This window comes from Diabrotica virgifera, chromosome 5, assembly GCF_917563875.1.
Source record: "Diabrotica virgifera virgifera chromosome 5, PGI_DIABVI_V3a".
Classification (NCBI taxonomy): Eukaryota; Metazoa; Arthropoda; class Insecta; order Coleoptera; family Chrysomelidae; genus Diabrotica; species Diabrotica virgifera.
In genome coordinates, this window is record NC_065447.1 from 212,732,523 (window position 1) to 212,747,423 (window position 14,901).

The 14,901-nt window shown below is 33.3% G+C and overlaps 1 protein-coding gene across 5 annotated transcripts in view; it reads right to left on the bottom strand.

Annotated features, from left to right (window-relative positions):
- Nucleotides 1–14,901, bottom strand: part of LOC126884602 (cyclic nucleotide-gated cation channel subunit A) — an 839,335-nt gene that overhangs the window by 209,999 nt on the left and 614,435 nt on the right. For all 5 annotated transcript variants that reach the window (XM_050650604.1, XM_050650600.1, XM_050650603.1 and 2 more), the window contains one exon: nt 2,712–3,248. In XM_050650604.1, the coding sequence (XP_050506561.1) occupies nt 2,712–3,248 (537 nt within the window). The remainder of the gene's footprint in view (nt 1–2,711; nt 3,249–14,901) is intronic.

Here is a 14,901-nt window from a genome sequence, read left to right on the forward strand (position 1 = left end):
ATTTCGACGCTCTTTAGTATATAGTTTTTAAAAAAATATTTAATTATATTTTAATATAGTACCCTCTAATATAACTGTATTGTAAATATTATAGATATTATGGTATACTTACCGACAATGGTTGCAAAAATAAGAACACCAGCCAAGAAATCCGCAACAACGAATAAATACTCGGCATCGTTCTCAGGCACTGGGGTTTTACCGATAGTAGTCAGAGTCAACGTCTACCAATAGAAACTATAAATATATTGTCTAGTGAGCGAAGCATTTTGTGTCCCATTCAAATTATACACCCAATTATCTGACCCGAAGCCGATAAAATAACTAATAGCAAAGTACAAACAAGCGTTCCAATGTATTAACACTAAAATAGCGAGCACCACTTTGCATATTCTAAAAACGTTTGGATATATGGTGTCGGTTTCTGTTCTTTCGAACCACTCCCACAACCGAGGTAATTTAAATAATCTATTTAGTCTAACTATCACGGGGCACGGCACTGTTAAATCGCACTCGAATGGGGGCCACCAGATATACGCCAGATCTGTGGGCAGAACGCACAAGATGTCCGTTCTCCAGGATTTTGATTGAAGGTAGTGCGCTCGCAGCTTCTGCGGATCTGTCACGAGAGATACACAAAAGAGATTATAAGATATGAGATAAATAAAAAATTATCTTGCAATGCGGATCTAAAAATCACAATACATTTAATTTCACTTGAGAACTATACAAAAGATATTATGATATATAAGAATTTAGCTCGAAGGACCAATTATGTACAATTATGTTATAAGTTCTACAACGCTAAACTCGACTTTGGAAAAGAAAGATAGTCGAAATTAGCATGCACTTTGAAATAAAGAAAAGAAAGTATAGAATAGAGAAGAAGGAAGGAAGAAGAATAGGATAGAGCACCGGCTAAGTTGCTCGAGAAACAAGAGACTAAAAGAAGGTAGGATTCGAGGGCCAGAAAAAGGAATAAAATTAAAACAGATTTCTTTCTGGAATAATTTGGGCGTGAAAGACGGGGAGCTAGAAGAATAAAACAGAAATTAAATAAATAAAAACAGACAGAGATCTTGAACAAACCAAATGGAGGGCGCCATCGGTCTTACTCTTCAGCAAATTAACAAATATATGGATAACTAAACTTTCCTGATATAAAATTTATGTTGTTTCGTCCTAAATCAACTACCTTTTGAAGTGAAAGTGGAAAGAGATAATGTAATAAGCAAAAAACGAATTCTACCAAATTATTTATTACAATTTTCAAAAATATAGCACAATTTACAAAAGAAAATAATGTACAATGTTACAATGTCATACATATAGTTCGTAAAATGGTCGAAAATAAAAAGTTCTAAGTAGTGAGATTTTATGGTTTAAAAATATAATAACCAATTAGTTTTTTTTTATGTTTGTACTGTTCATTGAAATTTAAATAAACCCAAAAAAATAACATACCAGAATTTTTGAGATATATATTTTACCGCTTTTTCACCAGTAGCGGTAAGTAATCCTGGATAAAGTCTCCCTGAAGACTTTAGTTGGCTGATAATCACATCAGCAATCAGCACACCGTGGGAGAAACGAAGTTCAATGGAACGTGACCCATAAGTTCACGTCTGATAGAAAGAAACCATTTGATTTTCGGAGACGTCTAACCATAGGCCATTCCAGACCGTCTCCAAACAAAAAGTAAACCTAGTTACTTTAACTAAACGGAAAGTTTCCAGGTACGGAAAATATGTAGAAAATCCAACAAAAACCAAAACCAAAAACCATACGACCAAACTTAAAAACTCCAACCAAAATCCAGACGAAAACTAAACGGGAACCAAACCAAACCTTCAACGGAAAACCAAACCAAACCCTGAAACAATAGAATATTGTTTAGGATTTAGAAAACTAAAGTGACAATTTTTTACCGGTATGGAAAAGAAATCAAAAGAGTTTTTACCTTGTACAATGGGTCTTCCCACAAACAACTGCTTACTACCACAGTAAAATGAAGACAAAGAAGATATTTTTGGTCTTTCAAAAACGAACTTTACAAAAACTAACGACGTATAGAGGTGGAAGCGGATATACTTTTATAGAGCCTTTGTAACTGCAACAGTTCGTAAAAATATAACCCAAAGTTTGATCCCTGTTCACTCGCATCTCTATCAAACACATATGCCGATTTCACACGCGGTTGTTTTTCGTACGAGCTTTAACTGTTTTTAGCTTATTAATTATCGTGTTATATTGAAGAGATGTGTTGCCAACAAAAGCTAACCCAAGAGGGAGTACCTTTCCTTCAGATACAAGGCGACACAAGAACGTTATATGAACTTGTGTTACCTTTACGGGTTAACAGAGAAGATACGTTTGCTTTCAAGTGGAGAAAGCAGTGAAGAGTACTGTCCCCAGCAGCGGATGGCAATCAATAGAGGAAGAGAATTCTGTCGGCAAGCCTAAGCATAATGTATGTACATATGTAGGGAGTGGGGTGGAGTCAGTAGTAGGATATTAGTAAGGGTTGGATTAAGAAATAGTTTAACATTAACAGAATTGTAATTATGGGTTTAATACACCCATAATCTCTGGAACAGAGATTTCGACGCTCTTTAGTATATAGTTTTTAAAAAATTGTTTAATTATATTTTAATATAGTAACCTCTTATATAACTGTGTTGTAAATATTATAGATATTATGGCATACTTACCGACAATGGTTGCAAAAATAAGAACACCAGCCAAGAAATCCGCAACAACGAATAAATACTCGGCGTCGTTCTCAGGCACTGGGGTTTCACCGATAGTAGTCAGAGTCAACGTCGACCAATAAAAACTATAAATATATTGTCTAGTGAGAGAAGCGTTTTGTGTCCCATTTAAATTGTACACCCAATTATCGGACCCGAACCCGATAAAATAACTAATAGCAAAATACAAACAAGCGTTCCAATGTATTAACACTAAAATAGCGAGCACCACTTTGCATATTCTAAAAACGTTTGGATAGTTGGTGTCGGTTTCTGTTCTTTCGAACCACTCCCACAACCTGGGTAATTTAAATAATCTATTTAGTCTAACTATCACCGGGCACGGCACTGTTAAATCGCACTCGAATGGCGGCCACCAGATATACGCCAGATCTGTGGGCAGCACGCACAAGATGTCCGTCCTCCAGGATTTTGATTGAAGGTAGTGCGCTCGCAGCTTCTGCGGATCTGTCACGAGAAGACCTTGTTCCAAATAGCCTGCAAAGAGAAAAATAATTTTATTGGAGTCGGTGATGCAAATAAGGGCTTAGAGACAAAAAGCAATTAATTCTGTTCTTCGAAACGAGTCAATTTAATATAGGGGTTTTCTCAACGAAAATAAGCGATGATTGATTTAAATATTATGTAAACTAAAACTAAACAGAATAACAATTATTGTTGATGAATAAATTTAACATCTTAAGGCTATGGGTATATAATTCGCAAATATTTTACGTGTATCCCTACTTTATCTGCCTTTACACGGCAAATTACGTGTAGTAAAATTCACACTGGTATGGATATGTAAACATTACTAGAATGTCATTCTACTTGAAAATGTCATCATTAATTTAAAGAGATGGCTTTTGAATGTTTTTGGATAACTGTTATTTTTATAATTGCAAATTATTAATTCAGTTAAAAAATGTGATAATTTTTTCACTAACTATGTATTCAGTGATTGTAATAATTTATTTGTACAACAAAAACTAATACTCAATCGAGAAAAGAGGAAAAGTGTTAAAGTGATTTTTTAATAATATACAGGGTGTTTCATTTAAAGATGGAGCTACTACAAATAAAATGGTGTCTTTGGATGGTGAAATGATTGTGAAAAGCAATAGTTTTAAGTACCTAGGATCGGTATTACAGAGTAATGGAGAAATAGATGGAGATGCATGCAGTAGAATTAGGGCTGGATGGATGAAGTGGAAAGAAGCGAGTGGTGTGTTGTGTGACAGAAAAATTCCAATGAAGCTGAAGGGAAAATTCTATAAAACAGCCATAAGACCGGCTATGATGTACGGAACTGAATGTTGGGCAGTGAAAAAGAAAGAGGAACAACGAATGCATGTGGCGGAAATGAGAATGCTTAGATGGATGAGTGGAGTGACAAAGAAGGATAAAATTAGAAATGAGTATATTAGGGGAAGTCTAGGTGTGGCACCAATTGATGCCAAAATGAGAGAGCATAGGTTAAGATGGTTCGGTCATGTTCAACGTCGAGACGTTAATCACCCAATACGAAGAATAGCTGAAGTGCAGATTCCTGGAAGGAGTAGGAGAGGAAGACCAAAGAAGACCTGGGGGGAGGCGATAAGGCAGGACATGTTGGTAAAGGGGATTAACATTGATATGACCCAAGACAGAATTGTGTGGAGAAATGCAATTAGGGAAGCCGACCCCGCATAGGGATAAGGCAAAGAGAAATGATGATGATGATACAGGGTGTTTCATTAATAATTGTCCATATAGTAACTGGAGAAACCTTAGCTCAAAATACGAAGATTTAACCTAAAACACTTAAATAAAATGTGGTTCCTTACTGAGTTACAGGGTGTTTTATCTAAAAATTTAAAAACTATTTTTGCTCAGCATTTGAAAACTATTCGACATATCCTTTTCATACTTGGCAGAAAGTGCGATTACTATACACCCTACTAAACTATGATACACAAACGTTTCTAGCTACTACCAGAGGCGTATGACAGGGGATAGTGAATGGGTGACCCTTCTCAAATTCTACGCCACTGGAGGAATTACTATTTTAGTGTCATTTTTAGATTCGCCAATACTTTCTACGTAAATAATATACTCTTAATTGGTAACAATAAAGTCATTAGTTTTCGAGATATTTGAAGTTAAATATGAAACGGCACAGTTATTTTGATTAATTTATGGTATGATTCATATATGAATAAAATTTAAAAATTATTTGTAGCCAGTACTTTAAAACTATTTGGCCTATTCTTATCATACTTGGCAGAAAGTGTCGGCACTGTACACCCTACTAAATCAAGATCAATAAACGTTTCTAGCTGCTACCAGAGGCGTACGACAGGGGATAGTGGCTGGTTGACCCTTCCCAAATTCTACGCCACTGACGAAATTGCTATTTTAGTGTAATTTTTTGATTTTCCAAAACTTTTTACGTAAATAATATACTCTTCATTCGTAACGATAAAATGAGTTATAGAGATATTTGAACTTAAAAATGAAGGGATACACTACATTAATCAAAATAACCGTGTCGTTTCATTTTTAACTTAAAAGATCTCGAAAACTAATGACTTTATCGTTACGAATGAAGAGGATATTATTTTCATAGAAAATATTGGAGAATCCAAAAATTAAACTAAAATAGCAATTCTGCCAGTGGTGTAGAATTTGGAAAGGGTCAACCATTCACTTTCCCCCGTCGTACGCCTCTGGAAACAGCCAGAAACGTTTTTGTAACATAATTGAGTAGTTTTTACAGTACTTATACTTCCTACCAAGTATGAAAAGGATAAGTTGAATAGTTTTAAAATGCTGAGCAAAAATAGTTTTTAAATTTTTAGATAAAACACCCTGTAACTTAGTAACGAACCCCATTTTATTTAAGTGTTTTAGGTTAAATCTTCGTATTTTGTGCTAAGGTTTCTCCAGTTACTGTATGGACAATTATTAATGAAACACCCTGTATTGTTATGGAACGCTTACAATTTTGAACATCTTTAACAACAAAATACTTGGATCACAGAATATATTATTATCCTGATGTATTCTCTGCTTGGATCTTCCACAAATAATGCACAATAAATAACTTTTTATTAAGTTCACGTATTAAATCAATTATTTATCAAATACACTACATATATCAATAATATTTAATCAATAACTTAAAATATTCCCGATGCAATGTCAAATATTTAAAATTGTCGTGATTGTCACTGATTGCCAGTGTCTGACTGACAATATATGCTGACAATATTATATTCGGCTGAGTGCGTTGTAAGACAGAGATAGATTTGGAAAATATTACCACGGCATTGTGTTAATTTTTTTCGAATCCTGAAAAAATCAATAAATATTTATGAAAAATTTAAACGCAGAATGAAAGACTAAATTATTACCGAGGGCCGAAAGTCCTTTAGAATAAATAAAATTTTTATTTTGAATGAGATATTTGAAATTAAAAATCACACTAAATTTTTTCTTTGTTTTTCACCACTGTAACTTATTAAAATAAACATTATAGAAGTTCTCAGGGACTTTCGGCCCTCGCTAATAACGTAATCTTTCATTCTGCGTTTAAATTTTTCAAAAATACTTATTAGTTTTCTCAGGATTCGAAAAAAATGAATCCCCATTTGAATAGCATTGCAGCCGAAAATACGTACCGATCCTCTTAAAGTTAATAGTAAGTCGAATTTACAGAATAAGGTGTATATCTAATGTTTAAATGAGTGTTTGTTTTCTATCAAAAATCCATAAAGCATGGAATATACACTACTCTAAGAAATTAACGCACCACCTTAAAAATGGGTCATTTTTAATGTCTCGAATTTCCTAAACCTGTTGTCCGATTTTAGTGATATAATACAATATCACTGTAATAATATAGTTGATAGACAGGTAAATTGTCATTGTATTCCAGGTGTACCAAGCAAACTGTGTTTTTTTCTCAAAGTTCACCACGCCCTGTGGACTATGCTAGCATTTTAGTCTAGTCGCAACATAGGGGGTCCCGTGGAAAATCTTAGCTCGCCGTGATTTGATGGTGGTATTATAGGTTCTTTGCGTCGCTGAATCCAATGGAAGTGGTCTGGAAGCCCAAATATGGTGCGTTTAATTGTTATTAACAAATTATGGTGAAAATAAGGTATTTTTCAGGAATTATTAGAAGCCCTGTAAATAAACTGATAGTGTTAAGGTCTTCTCTGGTGTATTTTTGGTCTCTGAATCGAATGCGACTACTCGCTATTATTCAAAATATGTTCTAGTTTTGTTAATAACAGAATAATTGTAAGTTTGTAGTCTTACAGCAAATTTGTAGTCTATTTCATAGTATTTTTATAGGCTAAATCGAATGCCACTAGTTGTGATAACTTAAACCACGTTCCGAATTTGTTATTAATAAATTACTGCAAAAATAACTGTTTATTCGCCGAAAATCTCGAAATATTGCGCTATCTACAGCAAGTTTGTAGTCTTTTTCATAGTATTTTTATACGATAAATCGATTGCCACTAGTCTTGATAGCTTAAACCACGTTCCGACTTTGTTATTAATAAATTATTGCAAAAATAACGGTTTATAGTACATTTACTTACGGTTTTTGCTCTATATATTTAAAAAACCAATTGGATTGACATGAAATTTGGCATACACGTAGCTAACATGTCAAACAAAACAAGTGATATTTTGCCGATGTGTGCTTTTACCCTGAGAATGAGTTTCACCCTTTTTCGGGGGTGAAAATAGAAACCTTTAAAATAAGTCCGGAAGTGGATAAACTGATTAATTATAAGCAAATTTTGTCCTTTAGAGCCTTTTCACCAAGTCAATACTTTTCGAGTTATTTGCGAGTGAATATGTTCATTTTTCAACAAAAAATCCACGTTTTTAGACGGTTTTTCATAAATAGCTCAAAAAGTAAGAATTTTTTCAAAAAAAATTTGTTACCAAAAATATAGACTAAAAAAAAGTGCAAAAATGGTGTATGTGTGAGGTCCGTAGACCCAGTAGAAGCGGCGTTGTAGCTAATGAACAACAGGTTCATATTCGTCAAATTCCAAATCGAATATTTCAACATAAAATAACCAAAAAATAAACACTTTTTGAGGAAAACTTATTACAAGTTTTTTATAGCTTTTAAAAAAACTATATTATTATTTTTTGAAAAAGCATCTAGTATCAAAAATAAGCAAGTTACGCTTAAAACAAAGGGTTCCATTTTTTGTGGTAAAAAAATCGGGAGGATCACCCCCTATTAGCATCTCAAATGAAATTAATCGTTACCGCTTCACAAGTTGTGTTACTTACGTTTATTATAATCTGTAAGTTTCATCGGTTCGAAAGTGCTTATAAAAACACTAAAAACGTGTTTTTTTGTTGAGAAATGAACATATTCACTCGAAAATAACTCGAAAAGTATTGACTTAGTGAAAAAACTCCATAGAACAAAAGTTGCTTAGAATTAATCCGTTTATCCACTTCCGGACTTATTTTATAGGTATCTTTTTTCACCTCCGAGAAGGGGTGAACCTCGCCCCTAGGGTAAAAGCATACTTCGGCACAATATTACTCTTTTTCTTTGACATGTTAGGTACGTGTATGCCGAATTTCATGTCAATCCAAGTGGTTTTTCAAAAATTTAGAGCAAAAACCATGAGTAAAAGTACTATAAAACGTTATTTTTGCAATATTACTAGTGGCAATCGATTTAGCGTATAAAGACTACAAACTTGCTGTAAATAGCCCATTATTTCGAGGTTTTCTGCGAATAAACAATTATTTTGTTATTAACAAAATAAGAACATATTTTGAGTAATCGCGACTAGTCGCATTCGATTCAGAGACCAAAAATACACCAGAGAAGACCTTAACACTATCAGTTTATTTACAGGGCTTCTAATAATTCCTGAAAAATACCTAATTTTCACCACAATTTGTTAATAACAATTGCACGCACCATATTTGGGCTTCCAGACCACTTCCATTGGATTTAGCGACCTAAAAAAGCTATAATACCAACATCAAATCACGGCGAGCTAGAATTTCCCATGGGACCCCATATGTTGCGACTAGACTATTTTTATGAAATACTGATATTAAAACCCAACTATAGCCTCAGATTTTCTTAACATTCACTGTTTTCATTCAATCGCTTATTGAAGAAAGACTTCTGTGTAAAAGGTATATTTATTAAAACCCCAATAAAGGGCTACATTAAAAGACAGAACGTTTTCGCTCTAAAGAGAGCATCATCAGTGTTCTAAGCAAGCTCTACATGCTAAGCCACCAAAAATACATAGGTTAAAACACTTAAAACACCGACCAAAAGTCTTACATTGGCGTGTATTATGTTAAACCCTGGCGATGGGTGAAAATGAAAAAGATATAAAGTCAACTTTCACCTTTCTCTTTGTGAAGACAGAGAAATCAACTCAACCACCCACATACACGTGGTAGAATCATATGATGCTGTGAGGTATATCTTTTTCATTTTCACCCATCGCCAGGGTTTAACATAATACACGCCAATGTAAGACTTTTGGTTGGTGTTTTAAGGGTTTTAACCTATGTATTTTTGGTGGCTTGGCATGTAGAGATTGCTTAGAACACTGATGATGCTCTCTTTAGAGCGAAAACGTTCTGTCTTTTAATGTAGCCCTTTATTGGGGTTTTAATAAATATACCTTTTACACAGAAGTCTTTCTTCAATTTTTGTAATTAATGGTATACAGCCAGTTAGGGGAAATTTTTCCTTATGGATTTCAATCGCTTATGTTGAATAATAAAAAAGTTAGGTACTTTAACAACTAGTCATGTTTTTTATCAATACAGAGTGTGCAACAAACTTTAAAGGGTAATTCTACACAAAAAAGAAATGACAGTTTGCGACATATAAACTTATGTCCGCAGATTCGTTTCCGAGATTTTTCAGGTTTTTGAAATTTTTCTTACAAACTGGCGATTTGTTTATTGCTCTAAAACCAGTTGAGATATGCAAATTAATTTTGGTGGATGTTAAGAGGTAGTTATTGTGCATTTTTGACATACAACTAAGAATTTTATAATTGTATATGGTAATTGAGTCAATACTCGCAATCTTTAGTTTGTATTTTTATTAGTTGTTATGTAATCGTGGGGCCCTACGATTACATAACAACTAATAAAAATACAAACCAAAGATTGCGAGTATTGACTCAATTACCATATCCAATTGTATAATGGACTCGCATTGGCAACCCTTTCATCATTTAAGAATTTTATATTCACCATTGGTGTGCATACGGGCTATATGCAATAAATACCTCGTCAGTTTGTAAGAAAAATTTCAATATCTCGTATCTCGGAAACGAATTATTTGCGGTCATTAATTTTTTTTTCGTACTTCCGGGCCTAAAGTGACAACTTCACTCCCTTGTGACAGGTACTAAAGTGTCACATTTAATCCCTCCGGGATTAAATATTGACGAAACTCCCGGAACGATTAAATCACAAACAAACGAATTTAAGGGATATTTTATTGAAAAATATAATTAATTAGAATGGTAATTAACGTTAATATTCAAATTAATATTGTGACAGTTCGTCATATTGACCAGTCTTTCCTGGGTTAATGCAGCAGGTAACTGACGAGTAACAGATAGGTCCTTTTCATATTGAACTGGTGTTTGTTTCGAAGATCCTGCGGAAACAGGAAGCGAGAATGAGGACTGTGGCATAACTATAGTGGACGAATCGGCGACTTGACCAAATATTTTATCTGAAATTTTTTGTTTATTTTTAATAGACGATTCAATATATCCCTCGGCCACGTTGGAGGATTTCCATCCTCCATGTCTCTTCAGCACGTCTATTGTTGCTCCCGAATCAGCTAACAAAGACGCAGATGTGCGTCTAAAACAATGTCCCGTATAAGACGTCGCATTTTCTAATTTCAAGAAAGCTGCTATTTGCCGTGGAATTGTACCAAACATGTTTTTTCCTACTACTCGCGTAGTACATTCTTTGTTGATGTATTGAACAAAAAATTTTGAATGAGTTGTCCCTGTCTTTCGCAATGCCACATATTTCCGAAATATCGCCACAAAACTGATGGCACTGTTTTCTGAATTTTTGATCACAAAATTTCGGTCAATTTTATTTTTGGTGTTTCTAATCGCAATTAGGAAGGAATCGCCCAAATCTCTCACATCGTCGATTTCTAAATCAACCAACTCTTTTCCACGACAAGCTCCCGCAACGCCCAAAATAAGTGCAACCTACAAAAAAATTGATTTCTTAAAATTTCTGAATATAAACAAATTTCCAAATTTACCTTAAGCATTAAATATTTATCATCCGGAGCCTCCCGTAAGAACTGATCTACCTGCTCAGACGTGAGAATTCTTGACTTCTTTGGCTTAAATCCCTCATTTCTTCTCTTCAAAAAAGCTAATAATTTTGGAAATTTACTTATATCAATATCTTCTCTAATGTTAATAACCGATTTCAGCATTGAGTAATGTGCCCAGAGAGTTGAGGCACAAACCGCTTTTGATTTATCATCGAAGTAGACTAACAGCGCATTTTCAGTAGGTTGTCTCACATTTTTTAAGCGGCACCACTTTTTAAAAGCATCGTACTGCTGCTCGTATAGTTTTCTAGATTTCGGTGGTAACAATTCTTCACCTACTTCGGCTGCTCTTTTATCAATATCAGATACACCTTCTTCACTCATGATACCAATAATTATCAATAACAATGTTTCTTTACAATGACACTAGTAATGACAATGTTTCTAAATTATAACTGTCACAACGCAATGTTACTATGGTAACTTATTTTAAAGACAGTTTATTAAATGAGTTGAAGAGAGAAAAAACTGATTGAAATTATTGAAATAATTAATAAAATCATACCGGAAGTACGAAAAGTATCGTATATACCTTGCGACTGAAGTACATTTAATCCTTCAGGTAAATTATGGCCCTCCCTGCGGTCGGGCCATAAACTTTACCTTCAGGATTAAATGTACTACTTCAGTCCCGCGGTATATAATGTACTATTATTCCAAATTTTGGAATATTACACGAAATTAAAAAATACAATGTCCTACGAGTCTTAAAACCCGAATTAGCCATTTTTTTTTTCAAAAATTTACCAGGTTTTTGTTTATAAAAACATTAAGAAATTTAAAAAGCATAATTTGAAAGTTTAAAACTTTCTACAAAACAAAAATTTAAAATAATTCTTTTAAAAATTAGCCGTCCATGATGCGCCAAAAATGAGTGTGATTTGCATTTTTCGATTGTGTTATTTCAAAACCTGAAATCATAACATCAAATTTATAAAATTTACAATATCTCCGATTAAGATCAACGAAAATTGATTTTTTTAATTTGAGGTACCTTGTGGCATAAATTGTAAAAATGCGATAATTAATTTTTGAATTAAACTTGTGAATTATTTTTTAACCCAGTTATCTGTTTAAACAATTTAAAATAAATATTTATTTACAAAACTTTTACTTTTTAATTCGTAGAAAAGTTTATGAAATGATAGGTAACTTAAATACTTATGTATGATAGTTATAAATAATATCTTTTAATCAGTGGCGGCTCGTGGCCTTGGAGACAGGGTAGGCAAGGTTTTTTTGTCTCCTCATATAGGTATACCAACAAACTAAAAGGCTTAAATCATCATAGGAGATTTTGTTGTTTTTTGTTATTTTTTTATTTGATGTACTTGACATTCTCTCTTGTTTCATGGTGTTTCAACAATACGTGTTGATTCTTTCGAGACAAGATAAATCCCGTTTATTTGAGGCAGAAATTGGTGGTAGTGGTGATAAGAAAATTGATGAACAGTTTGTTATAATGAATTGCAGTACTTACTACATAGAATTATACATACATATTTTGTAACTTATCCCACTTTCTGAAAATATTTGGATCGGCATAATTTTTAAGTACCTAACTTGTTATAATAAATATCTTGGAAATTCTTTGGCGAAGGTAACTTTTAAATTTTGAATCGTCAAAGAGGTCAAAAATTTGCAAATCTTCAAAATTCGAAAAGCGAGTATCTATTTGCATATATTAGTAAGTATCCAAAATTTCAAGATATACCTACTCGTTTTTCGAGATATGTATCATGTTGTTGTCTTTTTTGGGATGGTTCGGCAATATCAAGCGAATCCAAAATGTCACTGCGTATATATTGGAAAATATCATTACGAAAATTTCTGAGATTTTGCACCAGCTTTCGTATTCTATTTTTTGAATAAATAATGTCAGTTGACTGATTTTTAACAATAATGAATATCTTGGGCAAACTCTGTCTTAAAAATATTTCAAAGAATATTAAAAGAGTAATTATTTAATAAAGTTCTCAAACCGATTGTTTCACGGATCGAGGTATCGTCAATTTCAAAATCGTCGCATTCGATAATAAAATCAAAAACTTCCAAAAGCTGTTCACGAAAATCTGCTACAGATAGTAAAACTACCAGAGATAATCTGCTTAGATAAAACTAACCGAGATTTAAAATTTCATCTTGTCAGACAAACTGTTCGCTTTTTTTTTCGAAACAAATTTTTTCTAAAGCAGTAATCCGTTTAGGTGAGCTAAACTGGCAAGAAAAGACGATATTCTTTATTTTTTTATACGTATCATGCAAAACTAAATTAATTATATGCGCATAATAGTGAGTAAATAAAGCTTGTGATGCAATGTGTAGTTTTAGCTTTTGCCTGAAGACCATTCAATTCACCACACATCACAGCAACGCCGTCATAAGATTGCCCCAGTTTGCCCTACCAATTTATTTTTAATATCAAAAATTTTAATCTGTTCTTTAAAACACCAAAAATATATTCTGCCTTATTGCTTTTACTTACGTCTCTAAAACCTAAAAACCTCTCATAAATATTACCACGTAACGCGTATCAATCAACAATAATTGATAATTGTGAATTACATAATAATCAGAAGTTTCATCTACTTCCAGCGAAAAGCAAATGGTTTTCTAAATCTCAGATTCAATAACGTTATTCAAAATGTAACTATTTGATTATATGTATTAGTTCATTCTGTATTACGAATACACTTCGAATCAGACAGTAAATATTTTTAAAACAATTTTATTATTTTCTCTATAATTATTTTGATTTTTAACAAATGCTTCGATCCACCATGTCCACTAAATGATAATTCCTGACAACTTAAATAAATTAAAATATCAATGAAACGACGTAAAAGGGCGTGATTATTTTTGACAATTTCTGCCATGCGATCTGGCGATGCCAAATGAAACACCGACCGGCAGATTTAAATATGCCGTACCTGCCGCTTACGGAGAGAATGTATGTTCGCTTGCTCATCGACTTGTTATTTGGTTGAGTTTTACGTGTAAATCGTCAAGCTACGGATGAGTTGGGTACGGCTAGCCGAAAAGTCAGATGAATGGCTCGGATCATTCATTTTGTGAGAAGTCTGTTATGCGCAGGGATCACTTAACCCTCGGATTGATCAAATCCTTTTAAAAACCATGAATAAAATTTAGTCTGTGTTATCTGACAGATTTTTTTTACTTCACAGATACAAATATTAAAAAAATAAATGTATGGGTCGGCACTGCCGACCCTGCTGACCCTGACCGGCCGCCACTGCTTTTAATAACTTTTAACAAAATCAAATCGGTAGGTAAAAATAAAAATTGACCTGTTTGGGAATTTATTTTCAAAATCGGTCATTCACGAAATAATAAATTTATTCCATTTTGTTTTTACACATTGTATATTATGGATTAATGAAAAGTCTAAAATCGTTATAAGTAAATAGGTTTAATACCTATTTAATAATAGAGATAGGAAATACGTAATTGATTTTCTATTAAAACTGTACAAACAATTATGGTGGATGCGATCATAAACGCCTCCGCCATAAAAACGTCGCCTAGTACGTTCTGTAACGGTAAAATATTGCAAAACCTCTAAATTTTAAAGAACCGCTTGGAATGACATGAAATTTGGCATACACATAGCTAACAAGCCAAAGAAAAAAAGTGATATTGTACCGATGTGTGCTTTTGTCATGGAGGTGGCTTTCACCCCTTCTGGATGGTGAAAAAATATTCGTCCAAAGTAAGTATGGAAATAAATAAATTGACTAATTT